The sequence below is a fragment of the Artemia sp. Qi Xiang Cuo genome, chromosome 13 (assembly GCF_049724085.1).
Source record: "Artemia sp. Qi Xiang Cuo chromosome 13, ASM4972408v1, whole genome shotgun sequence".
NCBI classification, from domain to species: Eukaryota; Metazoa; Arthropoda; class Branchiopoda; order Anostraca; family Artemiidae; genus Artemia; species Artemia sp. Qi Xiang Cuo.
This window is the reverse complement of record NC_142806.1, coordinates 32,685,497-32,709,306: the sequence shown is the minus strand read 5'-3', so window position 1 is coordinate 32,709,306 and position 23,810 is coordinate 32,685,497. Positions and strand designations below refer to the sequence as shown.

General features: G+C 34.3%; 1 protein-coding gene across 2 annotated transcripts in view; it reads right to left on the bottom strand.

The window, feature by feature from the left end:
• LOC148945204 (double-stranded RNA-binding protein Staufen homolog 2-like) overlaps positions 1 to 23,810 on the bottom strand; it is a 67,642-nt gene that overhangs the window by 5,844 nt on the left and 37,988 nt on the right. For both annotated transcript variants that reach the window (XM_089099309.1, XM_089099310.1), the window contains exons 9-14: positions 21,652 to 21,833; positions 20,675 to 20,815; positions 19,856 to 20,008; positions 4,550 to 4,784; positions 3,161 to 3,312; positions 664 to 762 (exon numbers count right to left, since the gene is read on the bottom strand). In XM_089099309.1, the coding sequence (XP_088955435.1) occupies positions 664 to 762; positions 3,161 to 3,312; positions 4,550 to 4,784; positions 19,856 to 20,008; positions 20,675 to 20,815; positions 21,652 to 21,833 (962 nt within the window). The remainder of the gene's footprint in view (positions 1 to 663; positions 763 to 3,160; positions 3,313 to 4,549; positions 4,785 to 19,855; positions 20,009 to 20,674; positions 20,816 to 21,651; positions 21,834 to 23,810) is intronic.

Below are 23,810 nucleotides of genomic sequence, written 5' to 3'. Positions count from 1 at the left end.
TATATATATATATATATATATATATATATATATATATATATATATATATATATATATATATATATATATATATATATTGTGTGTGTGCATAACCGTTCAAAATAAGTAGTTTTGTAGAAAAAAAAGAACATTTATGCAAACATAATAATTGCAAACGTCAACTTTTAAAATGAAACTTCTAACTTTAAATCATAGTTCTCTTAATGACCAGATAACGAAAACTATCCCTGAAGATGTTGGTAGTTCCCCAGATTTCTCAAGCCATATTTTGCAGCGTGTTTATTTCATTCAAATTGAATTATATATTTAGACATTATAAATATATATAGATGTCTTCCAACAGTATATATATTTATATGTATACTTTAGAAAAGAAGCTATCAAAATTATCAAGGGGGAATGCAAAAAAGGAATATAAAAGACATAGCAAAAAGAAGAAAGAGAACAAACATAAAAATATTTTTACAGGGGCGGGGACAAAGATAATTTATTTGATGATCTTTAGTGACAAAAGAAATTAACATTTTCTGATATCTTTCAGTAAGGGCAAGAATTGGTGAATAAATTGATACTTTAGAGGAGGCTAAGGGAGGAAAGCGGAGTTTAAAAGAAAAATGACATAAGGGAAAGAAAGGAACTAGCAAAAGAAAAATCCAATTGTACCTGGTCATGAGATTCATCGACTGTAGCACCTTGACCGTGACAAACTTTCGGGGGTTGAGTTGACAATGTTACTAATGACAAGTACTCACTTTTGTTTCCCTGTAAATTTAAAACTTGATAATACAATTATTATGAATATCTTCGAAAAAAAATCATAGATGTCTTCAAACAGTCTATAACATATTTAGGCAAGGGACAGGTGCAGAGGGACTCCCCAATAGCCCTCCGTAACCCCCCCCCCCTCACCTCCCCCAGGAAAAGTCATGGAGAAAACAATGCAAAAAACCAAAGAATCGCCAAGGCTTATGCCTCAGGAGCTGTGACTTTAAGTTGGCCAAAATCTTTTTTTTTATCATCTATATGTTTTCAGGTAGCTGGTGGGACCAGCCAGCTGAGAGCCAAGGAAATACCGCTTACAAAGAAATCATATATTTCCCTTACTTTTGACTTTTAGTTTTTTAAATATGAAAGTATTTTTTTAAAGATTTCTGAAATTTCGAAACCTAAGAGAAAAATAATTTTGACGTAACACTGTCAAAGAGTCCGTATCTGTCATTGCTTGAAAAGTAACCTGGACTATAATCTTGTTTGTTGCATTACGGTGGGTCGAACCTGACTAAAATCCAATACAATGGTATTTTATACCACATGGACAAATATAACAAAGACGGTTTACGATTCATGCTAATGATTTTCCCCTCATCCCTTAATCTTTCTTGCTCTCACCCCCCCCCTTTATTGCTCACGTTATGTTCTGTTCAAGAATAATGGGTAAATTTTTGGGCACATATTCTGAATCAAGCATATTCTTCATTCTTTCTTTTTCATATTTTTCGAAGACTGCTGAATAAAATAGCAGCTTTCAGTATTTAGAGAGCACGGTTGATTTACCTACAGCCTTTTTAATTATGTCAACTATTCTAAAGGCAATTTTGGTGAGTCCATTTTTTCATGCAACTGTTTACAACAATTGTTTTTACTTTTGTGAGAATGCGGGGGGGGGTCTGGTGGAACATGTATGTTACTTAATATAAACTTGTTCGTGGAGATTCGGAAAAACAGTTAATTTAGTACAAACTACGAGAAAAGGGCACATAGCTATAAACCAAGCAACTAAACGCTACGATTCAAATTGTACAAAATAAAAACTAAATGTATAAGCGTGGAAAAGGTGAAAGCAGCATAAAATTTTATTATAATAAACTACATTATGTTATATCATAAAATTATTATAAAAATATTACAGAATAAATAAAATTATATTATAAATCATAATTTAATTTTGATAGTTGACGACTGGGACCCATAAGGCCATTTGGGACCACAAAGACAAATGCAAATTAAAATTTTGTTTCCCTGATAAGATTACTGTCCACAATTTCTAGTAAAAAAAAAAAATTCTATAGTTTTACCCATTCTAAGCCGAATTAATATTTTTCTTTTGCTGGACACCGAACACGTCCCAATTTATAAATTCCGCTTTACAGGCATTCGACTGCACACTAATCATTCAGAATGTGTTTTTCCTAACCCATGCAGTATCAAAAATGTTTCCTGGCTTTGTGCAATAAGCTCCTTCGCAAAGAATTAAGCTATTCTTCTTGATATAACATAGAAAAGTCACAGGCTTGTTCATTATGAATTATTAAATCCTTTGTTTTGTTTTAACATGAAACTAATTCGTTCTAAAAACGACATAATAATCGTGAGAGCATTTAAGAAACCCCAGCCTGATTACGTGCACGGAGAGGAGCATCCAGCTTTTAACTTTACGGGTTTAGTTCTAAAATTTTTACATTTTATGGTTTTCCAGGTTTTTTCAAATTCTTCACAAGAGAGTCAACGCCTGCTTTTTGCTTCTTCCAATTCTCTTTTTTCCCAACTTGCAGTCCCCTTCAAAATAAATTCTGGAAAGTGTGTCTACTTTAACAAAGCATTCAAAAGTTGCAATGGTGAACAATAGATATAAAGAAAGCTAGAATTCCATCTTTTCTAAAAAAAAAAAAAACAGTTAGAATAAAATTAGCATGTTAGGTGGTCAATTTTATCAATACTAACGGCGTTTCTCTTTTTAGTGTTCCCCTAATTAGCCATACACTAGAATAATTCAGGTTATTAATAAAATGACAATTGAAATGTTAAATTTTGTTTCAAAACTAAAGGCTTTTCTACCAAATACTAAAACGAGAAAAGCATTGAAACCTCTGGGGATTTGAAACTAGATTTTCTTAATATGCTATTTAAAAACGAACTTTTAGAAAGTTCGCAATAGAAAGCACAAAAGCATTTGCAATTCCAGTCAAAATGTGATAACGTCTACGCCTACCATGCTAAAAGTGAGAATTGCCTTTCGGCTAGCACGCAAAGCTAAATGTAAATAAGATACAAACAATACTAGGGCAACCTTTTGCTTACTGCACATTAGTTTTAATAAATAAAAAAAAACAATACTAGCAAGTACTCTTTAATAGTAATAAATAAAAGTAAATGAAGATACCTTGGGAAAATCTGTGGATGTAACCTGGAAATTGAGAATTTTCGATAAATACTGGAGTTGATCCCAAGGCCGAACTGTTCCCCCAGTTCCAATAGCAGGAACTTTTGCAGCAATTAAATCATTGGAGAAATCTTTCGGTGCTCCAGATTTACCTAAAGAATTAATGATAATTACTAAGCAATGTTGATTGTGAGAAATTCAAATAGTAGGACGTAATTCGAATTTTGAAAAAAGAAGTTTGCTGTTAAAAGTTAAAAGCGAAATAGAAGCAGACACAGGAGAAAAAGAAAACACTCAACCTATAAAAGACAGGTGGGTGAGAATGAACCCCAAAAAGGGCAAATTTTCCTGGATAAATTTGCGGCCCTTATCCCCGATACCCAAACGAAGACATCTAGCATTCCGAGTTGTAATTAAAACAATTTAGTAATCTACGAAACCAATACAAAGAGGCAATCATATTTACTTCCTCTTGCCCAAGATCTTTAGAAATACATAAAATATTTTGATTTATGATACCAAATACCTGGAAGCTCCCGCAATTCAGTCTTATTTTATTTTCCCCTCAGTTTTTCTAAGCTCAGGCGCATGTCGTTTTACCCAAAACAAAAGGGCCCTTCTCATTTTGTCAATTTTTTACTAGGATTTAAAGTATGAATGTCAAATTTTTACTAGGATTTAAAGTATGAAAATTTTAACTAATTGCTTATGAACTAATTGCAACAACACCTTTAGCATTGAGTCTTAATTCCTAAATGTGAAAAAAAAATTCAATTTTATACTGACCTATCAAAAGTTAATAGCGTTAGAAAATCTGCATAATTTAGAAAAGCATGAAAAACCTTCCAAAACAAGTGCAAACCTAACGAAAATTATACCGTGAAATTCATTACGACTGAGAACCTTAAAACAAATATCAAGCTTCTATCTACGAAAATATGCAATTTCAGATATTTACTAAGACAGATGGGTGAACATATGGTTGCCAAAAGTCATTAATTGTCAGAATAGGGATTATTAGAACAAAAATTTAATGGTTAAGTCTCTTTTCCAGTAACAAAGAGGTCACACCCCAGGAAAGTCTCAATTTCAGCCATTTTCTGCCATAAAAGGGTATTTTAGTCCAAATGGGCCCAAAATCATTTTACTCATTCTCTTCTGGGTAATACTTCTGCCCCCTCCCCATACAGAAGACCTGCAGCGAAGGTATTGCATTAATATATCTAAGGGATATTTCTAATTTTCACATTCTTTCAATATACTGTCATGGATCAAAGGACCTGACTAGAATGCGGGAAGGATGTGAGTTGAATCTCAGAGATGGGGGATATTTTATGATAAATCCTTTTCATTGCTAATTATTCATAGTTAATAAAAAATTACTCTCACCAATACCAGCAACTTGAGAGACGGAATCCGGGACTAAAAGCACACCTGGTACTGGTTGCCGGTTCCTTCCACTTGTTATAACCTTTTCCTGGGGTTTCTCAGGATTTGGTTTCGATGGAGCATCTAATGGAACATAACCAGGACGAAGAATTTTGAGAGCTTCTTCTGCTGCTTTGCGTTTGGCTGCTTTCTTATTTGTTCCAACGCCTGTGCTAACCACTCCACCAACTTGAACCTAAATTATATTTCAAACACTCTATGGGTTTATGTTAAGTAAAGATTTTAAATTGAGTCTTTATCAATACATTGGAATGAAAAGCGACTTTAATACATTACAAGATAATTTATTTCTGAACACAATAATTTAATACCAAACTCCCAGTTAAACTACCAATTTTACCACTCCAGGGTTACATTATACTTCAGTACATTATACTTCAGTACTATATCCTCTAATATCCACTAAATGGTACAATTGTCACATGCAACCCATTTAACAAACTAATCCACTGTTTAATATAACTTTACAAATAATTTAGCGCCAACTCGGCAAAAAAAAGCCGTAAATCATCTCTGTCTAAAACATGGCGTTATTTTTACCTATCAATAATAAATATCAATATTTTTATCTATCAATAAGTAAAATCAATTGTAGCCACAACCCGAAGTGGTTGGACCGGCATTCGGAATATGGTCATCTACAAGATATATATATATATATATATATATATATATATATATATATATATATATATATATATATATATATATATATATATATATATATATATATATATATATATATATATATATATATATATATATGCATAGAAGATCGAGCACCAGTACCCAGAGATCAATTCTCATGCGAAACATATTTGTTTTCTACACCCCAATAGGTAAAGACGTCCAAAGTTAAGAATCCCTGTAATCACGAACGCACGAAGCCTTTATCCTAAGTCTCATCCTCGACATCTGGAGATTTGCATATATATTTTTTATTTTATATATATATATATATATATATATATATATATATATATATATATATATATATATATATATATATATATATATATATATATATATATATATATTATGTTTTTTTCTGGTGATTTCCACCTCTCATCACAAGACATTGAAAACATAAAATTTTGTTCAGAAGCGCTATATAAAAATGTTTTCTTTTTGAAAGAGAAACTAAATCTCTTCAGATATTTAGTAGATTTGTATGCTAATGTCAAATTTGTCTTCCGAATCTTGCATTACTATAAGTTTTTTGCTTCTTTTTTCTTTTTTTTGGCAAAATGGGTTTGACTCAAGAAAAACAAATTTTAACTTTTTAGGATGGTTTGCTTAAATATAACATTTTAAACCAATGCAGGCAATATAAAAAAAGAACAGAAAACTAAATTTAAATTTTGAATTGAAAGTATTTTCGAAGACCACGCAGCCTTTACACGAGTTCAATAAGGACACATCTTTTTATTAGACGAGAAAACAATAACAAATCTCTGGATATGTCGGTTACATACATAATTACAGTGATCATCACTGTCTAATAAAAGGATTTGTCCCTATTGAACTGTTATTTGTATGGGATTGAAGATAAATATTTGCATTACAAAAGGAGTGCACGCATTGCAATCCCGGCTTAAGGCATTGAATCATTAAAGTTTTATATGTTTTAGAAAATTTTAGACAAGATTTTTTAAATACGAAGTTTTTTACATTTGGAAAAATATTAGTCATACAATCACTGTTGGTCAGGGCCATATTTTTTTTCTTACTCTTTTAGAAAAATTAAATTTTAGGGCTTTAGGACGGTTGTCTGCATCTAAGCTTGAAAGCCGATATACAACGATGGACATATTTTTCTTCTGAAATTTTGGCGATTGTCTGTGGAGATTAAGTATTTATTTTCAGGCTACAGTTCGTTTTTGCGTGAATGATTCTTTGATGCATTAACAGGAAGGAGGAATTGGACAATGTTCGGCCCTCCAAAGGTAAAAGTACGTATCTACACTTTTCATTATTTCGATAAATCACGGCTCAAAGTTTGAGTACTTTTGAGAGCTTCAAATACGGTTTACGGTGAAACTGGACACTGGCTAATTCTGGAAATTAGTTAAATAGGTAAACAAATATGGGGATTTCATATTTTTAAGTAAAATTTTCTATTATTACTGCCCCGAAGCCTGAAACAGTAGATACGTACTTTTACCATTGGACCGTTACTCATATAAAGAGGCGCTCTCAAAAGGTAAAAGTGCGTATATGACATATACGTACTTTTACCTTTGACTCGAGACTCGAATTCGAATGAAGTCCCAAAGGTAAAAGTCTGTATAAAACATAAAACGCACTTTTACTCTGCCCAAAACCCCGTATCTATGACGTATACCGAAGGTAAAACCACGTATGAAGCATGTACAACAAGTCATTTTTTTATTCAAATAATTAGAAGTTAAAAAATAAAAAAAATAAAAATAAATCACTGAAATACTGCAGGCAGCTAAGAAACACAGCCGTGCTTCAGCAAATCGACAGAAGCTGTTGATGAAGGCATAGTGCGCCAAAATGTACGGCGATTCTCATTCATAAAAGGTACAAGTTTTTCTAAGATGGCCTTTTTCTTTTCTGGCTTTACCCCCCTTGCGCCAAGAATCGGATCTGGCAAAGGATACTTTGCCTCGTTGATTGTACTAACCAGCTTTTTTGGCACAAAACTTAGACTCTTTTCTTCACCCTCAGGGCTAGTTTTATAGAACAGTTCTGTTTTTCCCTTCTTAAAACAGACCTCACTGAACTCATCAATGGTCACGCCCAAGTTCTTCATGACGATGCCAGGAGCTTTTAAGCTTTTCCACTGGCAAAAGTCTTCTATGTCCATTTTCACGGCTTTCGTGAATTTTCTACTTTTTCTATGGTGTCGCACAAATCCTCAAAGTCAAGAACATCCCTTTTTCGAATTCGAGACTCAATCGATCCGTGTATGGAGTCAGCCCCCATGTGCATATGGCCTTTCACTAGATACTTGATACGAATCGTTTCAGGTCCTCCTTCACTGTTGACTATCAGTACAAATTCACTAAAAATTGTCCAATTTTTTTTCTGGGCACAGCAATTGTCAGTATAAAAAATGAAGTGCAAGATATCCCTATTCATCTTTAAGACCTTGTGGAAGGCACTACCTATATCAGGTGCATCACGTCCTTGTCGAGATTCGTTCCAAACAACGCAAAGGTTCTGGTTTTGTTGGGTGGCCTTAACGGGGGCAAACGTCTCATTAAAACACACGAGTCTTGATAGAAAAAAGGCCTCCTTTCTGCTGTGCATGATGGGAAGCAATAACACTTTTTGTAGGTCCACGGTGAACAACATGGTAGTTGAATCTTTTTCGTATTTCTGCTTATCTTCAGAAAATGCTTTTGAAACCTTTTCAACAAGATCTATGTGCTTTCTGTACAGTTCAGTCTCTTTCTCGGTTGCCTCACCATTTGTACCAGGAGTTCTCGCAGCCCCTACTTTCTCTTTTAATAGTGTGCAAATGTCACAGCTGTCACTTTGGGGCATGCACAATAATACTTTCATACCATTAAGAATCTTCCTATATGTCTCATCACAGATTTTATTTGCTGGATATTTTTCATTAAAGTCTTCTGCCATAAATTTGTAGCTCAAATCACGAGAAAGGTACCGAATATTTGGAGCGTGAGCTCGACGATAGTGTGGAATTGCTGGCTGAAAGCTTTCAATGTGCTGCATCACAAGGCTTCGATCAACTTTGTTTGGTGGCCCTGCCACTTTATGGCCCCTTCCGTCCTTGAGCTCATTCCCAAGAGCATCCCTTTCAATTTTTGACTTGATTGTAAAAATCACTCTGTCATTCTTGCCTAATCCTAGACAACCAAGGAATGTAGACTTGCAAACTGGGAAGTTTTCAACTTTTGAGGTAAGTGTGGGGTCGTCATTCGAATTTCTGGGAAGGCTGTACCTAACTGTAGTTTTTTTTTCTACACGCAGCTTCTGGGGCAATAGTCCTTCTTTTAACTGGTAGGAATGTCAGCAAAGAAGCGAGCCAAATTTGTCTTGATTTATATTCTTTGCTCCAACATGTGTCATAAATTTTCCTGAATTCTACACTGGAAAACTTCAAACATGAGTTTGTACATTTGTTAGATTTACAGCCATGTTCGTCAGGAAATGGATACTTCTTAACATCTCTTTCAAATTTATCTTTTTCTGAGCGAACTCGTTTTGGAGTAAGGTCAACAATAGACCTTCCTTCTCCTCCACCATTTTCTTCACGTCTATTTTCTCTATCTTGTCCCACAGACCTTGCTGCTACAGCGTCAATTACACACATGACATGGTCTGAGGAATCAGGTTCACAAACAGTATTGTTGCTTTCATTAGATGGTTGATTGTCCAAATTTAGCTGGTCATCTTGGGTCTCATAAGCTGCTGCATCCGAAGCCGAATCTTCCAAGGGCAGGAAAGGATCGGTAGGAAAATGGATCAGATTGTACTCTGGATGATCTGATGTAAGATCATTACTGACCGAAAGAGGAACTAAATCTGTAAAGAGCTTTCTCCTCTTCTTCAAAGTTGTCTGCCTTTCATCATCAGAAGACCCAAATGTCCCTTCAACGTCCTCCCAGTCAATATCAGACTCATCACTATCACCTCTACTTAAATCTTCTTTTTCGAATTCTTCATCAGCAAAGTGTTTTAACTGTGCCTTAGTTTTAGCTTCTCCATCAGTGGTGTCCCTTGATCGAGAATGTCCAGAAAAATTGGGTGATATGTCTGTTGTTTGATTTATCTGGATGATTTCTGGGGGGGAACAGGAACTAGCTCCTCGTTGCTCTTCACTGGAAGATGGCAAGTCGGTATTTGAAGTTGATGCCTCATTTGTACTTGCTTGACATGCCAATGTCCTGAAAAATTGGAATTCTAAGAACTTGTTATCAACCTTGATTATCTCAGATGAAAGAGGGGGTTCTAGGGCTATTTTGATACATTTTTTTTTGTTTCTAAGGTAAGCAATATTTAGAGGCCCTCAATTTTTTCTCAATGTTGTAATAGTTGACCAAACTAATACCTTATTATCTCAGATGACAGAGAAGGTTCTAGGGGTTATTTTGATGCATCCCTTGTTTTTTATTTTATTTCAAAGGTAAGTCATGTTTGTAGGCAATACTAAAAAAATGGCTTTAGGTGGTTGGTTGGTAATTTGGTATGACGCTGCTCTCCTGTACTAATTCGACAGCTACATAGCTAGCTGTGTAAACTGGTTGTAGCGGGTCTGTTGTACCTACCTGGTAGTACAGATGGGGTTTTACCAGAGGGTTTAGGCCTACTTGGAGAAAAGGTTCCAAAATAGTATGAAGCAAAATTTTCTTACCTTAAATCTCTTTCCTTTTGTATAACCAACGCTCTCTGTAAATTTAGAAAGCCTCTTGACATTCTATGCCAGTACTCTTTAATAGCTCAGAGTTGCTGGTTGTTCAGCTCTGCTCTGGTAAACAAACAATGATGATTGTGCTGAATCATGACATATACGTACATTGACCTTTGGTTTCCTTTCTCATTTTAATGTGCCGGCCAAAGGCAAAAGTACGTACCAAGGGTGAAAGTACGTATCTACACAGATACGTACTTTTACCTTTGGATGCGCCCAGAAATTTTTCAGATACGTACTTTATCCATATGCTATTTCCGTTAATATTTGGACTAGAGCCTTCTTACATATACCATTCGATTCAGCACATTTTTTTTAGTATGGTGGTGGCATTAAGTCGAGAAGTGAAAAATTGTGCATATACGTACTTTTACCTTTGGAGGGCCGTGTTGCACAACCAACTACAATGGATTACAATGGAACTCCAATGAACGGAATGGAAAACTACAATGGAATGTAAGAACGTCTTAGTCTAGCACCGTGATTCCCAACAGGGGGTGCGGGCCTCACCGATGGGGCATGGCAATATTTTGGGACATGGCAGGATGTGCACCCTTCTGTGGCTGACTATACTTTAGAGCCTTAATTTTCAAAAAGAGCATTTTTAATATGAATGACGTCATATTCAAACGCATTCAAAGAGCAAAAGAGATACATAATAGAATTACAATGACATTATACATCGTATAAAAGGTGTTGTATTCAGAAACTATTTTTATTAGTATAAAATAAGACAAGAGGCCGACCCAAAAAAGAAACCAAGTCTTTCTTTAGGTGAATACACGTAAAATTTAGAATAGCAAAATCTAAATATCAAGAGGCGTCCCTCATGATCTTAGAAATCCCTAGTTGAGACATGACCGGATGGATGATAGACTTATCTATCAACAAGTGACATGATATCATTTTTATACAATCCTAAAAACGACTTATGCCCGAGTTTGCCTCTCACCCGGACTATCGGTCTTGGCTTTTTCTACAATTAAACCATGGCTTGATGCCTGCGACTACTTGATTTGGATTATTTGATTTATAAGTCGGTTGGGAACCACTGGTTTAGCGTGTACGAGTCTGTGAAGGGCAAACAAGAAGGGAGAATTGAATTCACGCAAAAATTACTTGATTCAATTGAAATTGCGGATTTTTCACCGTAGAATGAAGAAACGTGTTATTTTGGCGTCTGCAAAGATGCACAGGAAGGAAAAATTCAATTCAAACCATAATTTCTTAACCACTTCTGAATGGAATGAGGCTGTTTGGCGTATGTGAAGGATAAACAGGAAAGAAGAAATGAATTCATGCTAAAATTTCTCAATTAAAGAATTTCTGCCAAATTATGATGACATACTTTTAATTTTGCTGTTTTTATTACTCCCCGAATCAAAATGGTGCACAAAGACAGCGATTCAACCAACAGTTGCATAGTAGTGCCGACTTTGTCCTCTGTAAATACCCAAACACTAGTATTTTTCAGGTAGGTGATGCTAATGATCGAAAACTAACCAACAAATAAAAGTAATTCTACCCGTGATCTGATTTGCATAAATATGCATATTTTTTATTGCCCACCAGTGCCTTTACTGCCTTTAGGGGGAAGATACCATTTTTGTTTACTAATGAAACCTCTTTCTAGTTATAATCAAAAATTCTCTCTTTCTGAATTCTCTTATTGGCCAATTAACAATGAGGGTCTTTTTGATCTAAGAGACAACTGGCTGTTTCTTATGGGGAGCAATGACATTGATGATAAAGATTCTAACTCTCAAAGGCTGATTAAAACTAAATACACAGACTCCTTCCCTGAGAAAAAGGTGAAAACATGTTTTAACGACAAACCATACATCACAAGTCAATTGAAAAAATTAATTAGAATTAAAGTGAATTTACTGAAGCATGGTAAAATGTCCGAAGCTTACTCCCTGCGTTAACATATCAAAAAAAGAGATACGAAAATCTGCATTTTCATATTATAAGCATCAGATCAAGGATTTGTTCTCTACTAAGACAAAACAATGGTACAATAGAATAAAGAGAATTTATTGGAAAACACAAAATAATATTGATTTCCCTCTCCAATAAGAGCCATTAGTTACAGCTCATAATCTAAAAAAAATTCTTTGCCTCCATAGTACAAAGCCTCCCTTCCCTCACTTTAGACACTCTTTATAATTTGAAGTCTCTTAATTTTCTCTTTATCTTGCCCTTAGACGTGGAGACAAAAATTAAGAGCATAAGCAAAGCACTTGTCCGCTTAACATTCAAATCGAATTAATTAAAGTCTTTGCTGACAATCTTCCAAAACGTTTGTCCATACTTTTTAATGAAATTACCTCTACTGGTAAATTACCTCGTTGTTGGAAATTAGGTTTTATCACTCCTGTGAAAAAGAAAGGTAACAAGCAAGGTTTTTATGGTTTCCACCCATTACACTTACTCCCATTTTCTCTAAATTATATGAAAGCTTTTTGAAAGTAAAGTTGAAAGTAAGTGGTTGAAAGTAAAAATAATTCCAAATGTTGACCAGAGGCAATTCGGAAACTTACACTCTACATCCACCACCCACTTTATCGTTCACTTTATGGATAAAATATATAGCACGCTTGAAAAACCCAATACCTATTTCAATATTTAGCGGTGGACCTGAAAAAGCTTTGGTTTAATCAACCACAATACATTGGTAGAAAACTATCCAATGAATTTCAAGTTAACCCCTTTTCAATTAGAATAATTACGTCTTTCCTCTCTAATAGAGTCCAATTTGTCAAATACCTTAATGAATATTCTGATCCCCCTCCAATTCAAAATGGAGTGCCACAGAGAACCTTCTTAGGTCCAATTTCATTTCTCGCAATGATTAATAACCATGGTGTCAACTTGTCTGATAGATGGAAATTAATAGATGATCTAACGGTCTTAGAGATTTGTTTCAAAAATCTAAAAAGTAGACTAAATGGATATCCTGGAACAAATATCAGGTGAAGCTGCGACTAACGATATGAGTCAATCCTTTAAAATCAACAATAATAACAGTTAACCAAACAGTTCATGGTAACGAACTGTATGTAAGGATTGAAAATCTAAAAAACGGAATTTTGATATCAGTAGATACATCAAAGGAATCAGCTTATCATGCTTATTCCAAATATATAAGATTCTTCAATTTTAGTGATACCCATCAATAGTTATGAACCTGAGAAAATTTGCCTGGTTTTCGAAAAAGGGAGAAACCCCCCCAAAAAGTTAAGGAATCTCAGTAAAAATCACACCATCAGATTCATCGTATCAGAGAACCCTTACTGTAGAAGTTTCATACTCCTATATTCAAAATTATGGATTTTGCATTTTTTGCGAGAAGAAAGATCACGGATGCGTGTTTGTTTTTGGGGTTACCTACATATGACAATATATAAAAAATTTTCTTTATATCTGAGTGATAGAATATTGTCATTTACTCTTATATAGAATGCAGTATAAAGACAAACAGAAGACAATATCAGAAGACAAACAGAAGACAAGACATGCTCTCTCCTATTATGTAAAATGACAAAGTCATACAGATGACTTTATGCCTCATTCTTTTACAGAGCAAACATAATTAAAGTCATACAAATGACTTTTTGTACGTCATGCTATTATAGAGCAAGCAAAAATAAAGCCATACAGATGACTTTTTATATATCTCACTATTATAGAGAAAACATGAATAAAGTCATACAGATGACTTTTTATACCTTACACTATTATAGAGCAAACATGAACAAAGTCCTGCAGATAACTTTTTAAACTTCATACTTTTATGGAGCAAACATGAATTAAGTCATACAAACAAATTTTTATGCCTTGTATATTTGTAATTATATATTTCTATTTCTAGAGAAAAGATGGAGAATGATATAAAGTCATCTGTAAGACTTCTTAAACATAAAATTATTATAGAGAACTATGAATAAAGTTATACAGAAGACTTTGGTTTTCTTATTTAATATATGATCCACTAAAATGTCATTCAGAAGAAATTATATTACATGACTGATACACAGAGAAAACAACAAAAAGTCATATGTAAGACTTTATTCATGTTTGCTTTATAATATTATGAGGTAAGGCATAAAAAGTCATATGCAGGACTTTATTCATGTTTGCTCTATAATAGTAAGAGTTATAAAAAGTCATCTGTATGACTTTATTTATGTTTGCTCTATAATAGCAGGAGGTATAAAAAGTCATCTGTATGTCTTATTCATAATGCTTTATAGTAGAATGATATATTAGAAAGTCATCTGTAAGACTTTATTTATGTTTGCTCTATAATAGCAGGACTTATAAAAAATCATCTGTATGACTTTATTTATGTTTGCTCTATAATAGCAGGAGGTATAAAAAATCATCTGTATGACTTTATTCATAATGCTTTATAGTAGAATGATATATTAAAAAGTCATCTGTATGACTTTAATTAGGCTACTCTATACATGAGATTGTGTAGGCCTAGGCTACAAAAAGCCATCTGTATGACTTTTTGTTATTTTCTCTATGTATCAGTCATGTAATATAATTTCTGCTGTATGCCATTTTAGTGGATCATATATTAAATTAGACAACTAAAGTCTTCTGCATAACTTTATTCTCTGTAATAATTTAATGTTTAAAAAGTCATACGAAAGACTTTATATCAATCTCCATCTTTAAACGAAACACAATATTGTCTTTTGTTTGACTTTATAGTGCTTTCTATATCAGAGGCAACGCTATAGCGTTGCCTATAGTAAAGACCATACGGCTCCAATGTTTTATTATTTATTATTTTTTTTTTTCCCCAGAGGCACTTCATATGGAAGGGGTCGTCGTAGAAGCTTCAAAGGGGGCTCATTCGATTGTAAATCGAGAGTTCTAGTGCCCTTTTTAATAGTCGAAAATAATTGGAGTGAACCTGGCGCCCCCCCCCCACACCCACCATTCCCACAAACACATCCGATCAAAATTTTGAGATAGCCATTTTGTTCAGCGTAGCTGATTTCCAGATAGAAATTATTTTTTTGAGGACGAAAATCCCACATAGCCATCATGGCAACGAATGTAAGTTATGCCCTGGGGGCATATAAGGTTTTTATAGAAGGGGTTGTCGTAGAAACTTCAAAACATGCTCATTCGATAGGAAATCCAAAGGGATAGTGCCCTTTTTAATAGTCGAAAGTGATAGGAGGGGAACTAGCCCCCCCCCCCCAAGCCCATCATTCCCCCAAACACATCCAATCAAAATTTTTAGATAGCCAGTTTGTTCAGCATAGTTGATTTTGACATAGAAAACATGTTTTTGAGGAGGAAAATCCTCCACAACCCTCAGGGAAAGGGTTTTGAGTTATGCCCTTGGGGCATAAAAGGTTTTTATAGAAGGTTTTGTCATAGAAAATTCAAAAAAGGCTAGTTCGATTTGAAATTAAAAGGGATATTGCCTTTTTTAATAGTTGAAAGTGATTGGAGTGCAACTAGCCCCCCCCCCCGCCCCACGCCAATCATTCCCCCAAACACAACTAATCAAAATTTTGAGATAGCCATTTTGTTCAGCGTAGTTGATTTCTAGACAGAAAATATGTTTTTAAGGAGGACAATCCCCCAAAACCCTCTGGGCAAGGGTTTTATAGTTATGCTCTGGGGGCTTATAAGGTTTTTATAGAAGGCGTTGTCGTAGAAACTTCAAAAAAGGCTCATTCGATTGGAAATTCAAATGAATAGTGCCCTTTTTAACAGTCGAAAGTGATTGGAGGGCAACTAGCCCCCAACCCCCACGCTCATCATTCCCCCAAACACATCCAATCAAAATTTTGAGATAGCCATTTCGTTCAGCATAGTTAATTTCCAGATAGAAAATATATTTCTGAGGAGGACACTCCTCCACAACCCTCAGGGCAAGGGTTTTAAGTTATGCCCTGGGGGCATATAAGTTTTTTATAGAAGGCGTTGTTGTAGAAACTTCAAAAAAGGCTCATTCGATTAGAAATTCAAAGAGCTAGTGCCCTTTTTAATAGTCTAAAGTGATGTTATTTGGGCCATTTTGTTCAGCGTAGTTGATTTCCAGATATAAAATATATTTTGAGGAGGATACTCCCCCACAACCCTCAGGGCAAGAGTTTTAAGTTATGCCCTGGGAGCATATAAGGTTTTTATAGAAGGCGTTTAGATAGACATTTTGTTAAAACAGTTTAAAGTTCTGATAAAAAAAAACTCCGGTGTCGACACAGCCCACCAGGGCCCGGGGGTAGGCGTTTTAAGTTATGCCCTGGGGCCTAACTTATTAAGGGGGGTTTATAACTTATGGGAAGGGGTTTTGTATGGGAAGAACACATAGGAAATCTATTATAATTGTCGAATTATAAGGTTAAAATGCATACTCTGTGATAGATGCAAAACTGCTTTGGCACACAAAACCCTATTAAGGTCAATTCCAAACAATCGTGATCCCTCTTTTTCAGTAAGTGAAGTAGTTCAAACACTAGGATGAGAGCTATTTTTTCAATCCATTCACTATTGTTAGTCGCTGTCCTAAGGTTATGCCGGCTATCTTTTGTTCATATATGAGATTTTGATCAAAAACGGAATCGTATAGACTTTAAAAAAAACATCATTCGATTTAAATTTAAAGTTCTAGATCTGTTTTTTAAAGTCAATAATAATCGGACAGTAAGTAACCCCCCCCCCCATGCCATAAAAACTTGAAACTTTTTGCAATCAAAAACGAACAAAAATTAATAAAAAAAAACTTTCCGAAAAATAAGTTTTTCAAAGAAAAGTAAAGGCCATTTTAAACTTAAGCTCAGGAGATACAAATACCTGATAAAATTCAAACTCAAAACGACCAGAAATTACTATTAAAGAATAAATGAAACCCCAAACAAACAGACATTAAATAAACAATCATAGAAAAAAACATGCAACAGGTGTTAATATAAATGAATAAATAGATCTTAAAGCGAGTAATGTTTAGATTGAACATGAGAATCAAGCTTAAAACGAAAACAAATATTTTGCTACTAAAGTATAAATGAAACTTAAAACGAACAGAAATTAAATAAACAATCAATGCGAACAAACATACAATATATATTAATGTAAATGAATAAATAAATCTTAAAACGAGTGAAACTTAAAAAGAATATACAAATCAAGTTTGAATCGAATAAAAATAACTACAAACAAGAGTTTGGGTATCGCCTCACTGCAGAAGCCTAAAACCTACTGCGTCATTGGTGCTTTACTGAAAACGAATTATATTACAAATGTTTTCTATATAAATATTAAAATTACAAATATTGAAAATAAATATTAAAATTACAGTAAAATTTTGAACTGATGAGCCTTTAGCAATTAATATCATTATGCATCAAATATTCAGTTTAATTTATTAGTTCTTTTCAAGATTGGTCAAGACAAATATAGTTTCACTACAAACAAATTTTGGATACTGCCCCCTTCTTTAACTGTAAAAACCTAAAGCCTTCTGTGTAATTGGTGCTTCACTGAAAACGAATCACTTGTATATTACAAATTTATTATTTTCCAGTTCTTACAGCATTGAAAATGAAAATAAAAATTACAGAGAAAAAAAATCTTTAACTGAAGGATCATTCAACAATTAATACCATTGTTTATCTAATATTCAATTTGATTTTGCTTATAATTTCCAAGACTGTTCAACACTAATATAGATTTGCCATTTTTTTTAACTCTGACATTCTTTCAAACTAATCGTGTTTCTTTGTTATAGAGACATTTTATGACTTTTAGGCATTTCTATTTGAGAGTAATACTGCACCTCAAACTTTGTGGAAAATGCATTTTCTTGCATGAAACACCAAAATATAATAAAATGTTTCGGAGTGTTCCACCACTCGCAAGCAAGTGCCATTGGTATTTTTGAATCCGCATGGTCAATTTAGGGGGCGGAGGGTAGGCTAATTCTCGTAGCAGCCCCATTCCGTCGTGGTATGATTCACATTTTCAACACCTGGGGATGTGTCTGTCGTGGGTTTTCATTGGGAGAATTTTCCGCGGGGAGGAAATTTTCGGGGGTGAGCTTTCCAGGGGAAATTTTACCCTGCGGAGATTTGACCGAATTCCCATACAAAATCCTTTTAATTTGTCTTACTTTCTCTTTGCCAACTGAATTTTGCATGTGGAAATGTTCCGGGAGAATTACCTGGGGGCTATTTTCAACGTGTTTGGATTTCCGGGAAAAAATATAGGCTACACGGAAGGGGGAATTTCTGGAATGATCAGAAAAACGTTTAGAAATTAAAGTCTTTTTCAAATGAAATTATGCTAAGGAGATTTCTTCAGGCTGAACCGTCCGTAATAAATTTTACGGGAGAGGGGATTTTTAGCAAGGATGGAATTGTCCACAGGGAATTTTACGGGGGGGGATACATTTTACGTTGGAGGAAATTTCCACGGAGGAGTTTTTCTCAAGGAGAGAATTTTGCATGGAGGGGGAGCCAGATTGACTGGCGTTAATTGAAAAACGATCAGAAATTAATTTTTTTTAAGTTTTTTCTAACTGAAAGTAAAGAGCAACTTTAAAATTCAATACGAACAGAAGTTATTCCGTATATGAAGGGATTATCCCTACCTCAATACCTTGCTCTTTATACTAAGGCTTGACTGTTCGTTCCAATTTTTTAAGAACGGCTCCTGAAACACAAGGCCCGTTTAATTAGAATAGAAAACTTGTTTTAAAAATCTAAAAACTTCAGCGTAAACAGCAAGGTATTGAGGAGAGGGTAACCTCTCCATATACGGACTAACTTCTGTTCGTCTTGAGCCTTAATGTTTCTCCTTACTTTCAGTAGAAAGTTTTTTTTTTTAATTTCCTTACTACTCTACCTTCTTTTACCTCCCCAGCCCCCCTGAAATGTCAGTTCGCACTATGACATTACTGAGTGTTACCATCTCAAGCGACTTAAAATGGGAAACATCATGTTAATGATTCTTTAAAACACGCAAACGCCACATTTCCCCTTCTTGAAATTTTTAAAAATTTAAATGTGTTAAATCGCATTGTTTAAGAATTTAACTTTCATTTGTACGCTCAATCCAGAAGTATACCAGTCCTGTTTGGCATCTGTGTATCTCAAATGAATTGTCAGAAAGAATAGATGCAGTCCAAAAAGGTCCCGAAGAATTACTTTCAATGAGGATGAATTCCCTTATATCTACCTTCTTCAAAGAGCCAATCTGGTAACCCTCAAGAAAAGAAGAACAGAAACTACCTTGCGTGTCGTCAACAACACCCTTCTTAGCTCCCGGACAAATTACCTTTTTCCAAGTCAATTCCCCCCCCTTCGACCTCGACTCCCTCATTCTGCTTCAGCAAAAATCCCTCTTCTTACCTGAATAAAACTGTCTACCGACAGATATAGAAGGACTTTTGCCCCTACTTAACAAGCATGTTAAATACATGAGGACCCCCCCCCGCACCTAATTTTTTGCCTAACAAGTGTTAAATTTTTAACTTAAAAATTCAATTGTTTTTTAACTTAAATTGTGTTTTGTAGGTTTTAGGGCAATACTAAATTGCCTTTCGTTGTTTTTTTTTTTTAATCTAGTCTATTCGTTTTTAATTCTGTATGTTTTGTAACAGTTTTGACAACTTTTTTTCAACATTTTTGGCTTTCTGGAAAAAACAATTTTCAGGCTTATATTTGCTTGTTTATTTTGAATTTTTTTTTTTTTTATACTAAAGTGCAATTTCGGCCCACTTGAGTTTGTGATAGACATTTTTATATATGCATGTTATCTGAAAAAGGAATAATGGGGTTTCATCAAAATGATACCAATCTACATACTTGAATAACAAACTCAGGCTCCCTTGCGAGATTCTTCTCTGAAACAACGCTATAAATAGGTTCCTTTTCCTTCTTGTTATGAGTGTATTGGATTAGCAATGAAATTGGATTTAAATGAGAATTCTTATCATTTCCAGTTGGAATAGTAACGTCCTGAAAAATAAAGTGTCAATTAAATAAATAAATCAAATGACAATACAATCTAACTGTCTAGCAGACAGTAGGACGAAAAGTAGGAGGCAAGGTTATTTGAAAATATATGATCCAAGAGTTTTCTTTGATTCCAATACTTTTGATTCTACGATGCATTCAGTTTTCTATCTTCTTGAATTTTTTCACTTAAGTTCGCATTGTTTCTAGGTTCTTTTTATTTTATTGTTTTTACTCCTTCATTTTCAGATGCACCGAGTACACCATGTCGGTTATGTAGGCGAAATACCCATAGAAATGTTTTCCTTTAGTTCAGTGCGTTTAGGTAAAATCTCTTATTTTTTCTCCTTCTTAGCTTTAAAATATCATGATTCTATTGTTCTGATTTCATAAGAATTACACGATCATACAGTCACAAAAAAGTGACTACTTACCATACCTAAAATGATTTGTTTTTCTATTTTTTTCAGAAAAATAAATACACAGAAGGTCATATAGAAGATCTCTCCCCAACTTGGAAACCCCAAGAAAAATAACCGAAAGTAACTTTTAATTTTCCCTTTATTTTTTTTTTCTAATATATGCAAAAAAGGCTATTTGCGCCAGATATTGATATTGGTACATACACATTACAATACGAAACAAGGAAGAAACTTTAGAAACAATTACTTTGATCAAGTTCCTGTTCTTCTTTTTGAGAAGAGGTTGCCTTCTTTTCATTGTCAATGAGACGTGACCACCAGGAGGAAGAAGTGGTTGTATTTTCTTCAGTTCTTCAAGCATCAGCTCTGCCGATCTCTTCTTCGACAGCTAAAATAAAAACATTATATATTCATGCTACGAGAGTTATAAAGCGCTATGACTGAAACTTACTCATTCTCAGTTGTCTTAACGTTGTCTAGCTTCTCAGCTATCAGTAGAGTTCTAGGTTATCAGTAAAGAGAAAGAGACGAGAGAGAGAGAGAGAGAGGAGAGGGGAGAGAGGAGAGAGAGAGAGAAGAGAGAAATAGAGACGTGCAAAAAACCTGTTTCCCATTCAATAACAAAAAATGCGTGGTTTTATGCAAATTCTCACCATTTTTTCAGGGGTGGGTGGGGGTGGACCGGTTTAAGGAATCGCAGTCTGGATGATCAATTCAGCTCTTTGCCTTTTTTTCCAACATTCGACTTTTTTTTTTTTTTTTTTACTTATTACCTACTTAACAAAATGGAACTTGGATGATTGTAACAATTTACATCAAATTAACACACTAGTGATCATTCCCCCTCCAAGATACGAGTGTTTCACATCCCATGATGAGTTTCTGAGTTACACAAAGGCTTCAATTAGAGTCAGTTAGAATATATTTGGATTTTCATTTGTTCTTCCTCCTCCTAAACACAACTTTAAAAGACCAGACTTTGGAAATACGTTCTAAGACCACACTGGCTATGTGCCTTCTGTTTTGTTAGATTTCACTTCAAAATGTTTATTTCTTTTTTCTGTATTTGAACATGAGGATGGCTTGGTGGAGGTAGTTGCAGAAATATCTGTTTTTGTGTTTTGGCCTTTTTGCAACTGACTGAAAATTGCCCCGGTTCTGTAGGTTTTATGTTTTTTCGTTTTTCACCGAACAGACTTTGGAACCTACATTAAAATTACTTACGGACTTGCTACTGCCTTCACCTTCAGTAGTGGAGTCACCAACAGTACACTTGGTAACAAAATTTTTCATATGGGGTGGTCCTGATTCACGAATGACTTCAAAGCAAACATGTAAGTCACGTCTCAACGCCACCTCATAGACTAACGATATGGGAGACTTCAATTCCAAGCTGGGATCATCATCTAAAAGGTAAGTTAATAAGACCCACAGTAGAAAAAAGAAAGAAAAACGCTAGAAAAAATGGTTAATTGTTCTATGCTATGCATCACAATTCTATATTTCTATCAATAAATAAATATATTAATAATAGCTAAATAAATATTACACAAATAATGAACAAATATCAATATACGCATTATTACTCTAATATAATTTCATACCTAGCAATAGGATGTACGCAAAACAAAGTATCGGATAACCATTTCTCAAATGGAATAAGAGGCCCGGCTCATGTTCATTAAGCTTCTAGAGCAAAACAGTTTTTAGCATTACAATATATATGAGGTCAAATTGCGTTTTTGGCTTTTGAATGACGGCTTTTTGGCTTTCTATATATATTCACAGATATGTTCACAAACTGACACCCATGAATCAGATGACCACTTATTTTTCAGAGGGATTAAAACTCATAATTCTACAATTCTAAAGTTATCTGTACATCAGGAGAAATTTAAGTGAGACAGCAAAGCAGCAATTACTTCTTTTTTTATTTCTTCCTTTTTCTCTACTTTTGATATGCATATTTCCCTTCAATTTAAATTATGAATTATCTAATTTTTACATACTATAAGTCTCTGGGTTCTTTTCTTCACTTGCTCAACTCCTTGGATCCAAAACTGAAATTTACTCAGGAATCAGAGATAGAGAGGCGTCTTCCTTTCTTAGATGTTCTGGTGCACCGAAATGATTCATGTTTCGAGTTTAGTGTATATAGAAAACCCACACATAATGACCGTTACTTAAGTTATTCCTCCAATCATTCTCCTGCTGGGAAAAGAGGAGTTGTCACTTCTCTAGTTGATAGAGCATTGAAAGTTTGTTCAACACGTTTCTTGGATTTAGAACTCAACCACCTTAGAGATATTTTATTTGGGAATGGTTATCCAATTAGTTTAATAAATTCTGTAATTGCAAAACGCATTAAAAGATTATCAGATAGTTCCACAGAAAACACAAATCAAAGGGAAAATTCAGTTTATCTTGGTCTCCCATATATTAAAGGGATTTCAGACCACATTTCAAAAAATCTAAGGAAAAATAACATTTACACTTATTATAGACCCAGAAAAACTATCAGGTCCCAAATTTATCAAGGAAAAGACCCTATCCCGATAGGTGAAAACTCCGGTGTCTACAGAATTCCTTGTTCGTGTGGTCTTTGGTATATTGGAAGAACTAATCAGCGACTAACAGATAGATTAACTCAGCACTCTAGTTCAATTAATAATACACTTAAAAAGCGGAAAAAAACAGAAAATTTTGACTCTGCCCTTGCAGAGCACATTTTTGAAAAACCAGACCATACTATTTTGTTTAATCAAGCTAGTTTTATTTCGAATGATAAAGGTATTGTCCAGCACTACAGAGAAGCTGTTGAAATTTATAAATACCAACATTTAGGTCTAGCTTTAAACAGAGATTCTGGTGATTTAAGAATAAACGAGTCATATTTCGGTTTTCTCAAAAGAGAAGCCGATACTTTAGTGATCCCTGAAATAAACCTTGAACCACTTTCCCAATCATCTAATCAAACACGTGAACAACCCCTTAGGTCTCAAAGGGTGTCTGCAAGAAATGCCTTAATTAAAATCCGAAATCAAATGACATAGTTTTCCAACTTACTTTATTGCTGGTTCGTTTTGTTTTTCGAGTGAATGAATTGATTCCTTTCCTTGTTCAGTTGTTTGCTAGTATCCGTCGATGGCAGTTCATATTTTTTGGATTTTGTGCAAATCGCGGATATTGGCGAATAACTCGCTTTTATGGTTGTTAGGTAGTTGGTTTTAATTCTTTTAATTTTTGGCTTTTATTGATACATCATTCGTTTCGCGCTGAAGAAGAGAGGCGTTTTTCCTCTCGAAATATTCGCTTCGTTTTTTCAGTATCTTCATTTGGCCTATAAAAACCCCATTTTTGCTCGTTTTTCTTTCTTTATGTAA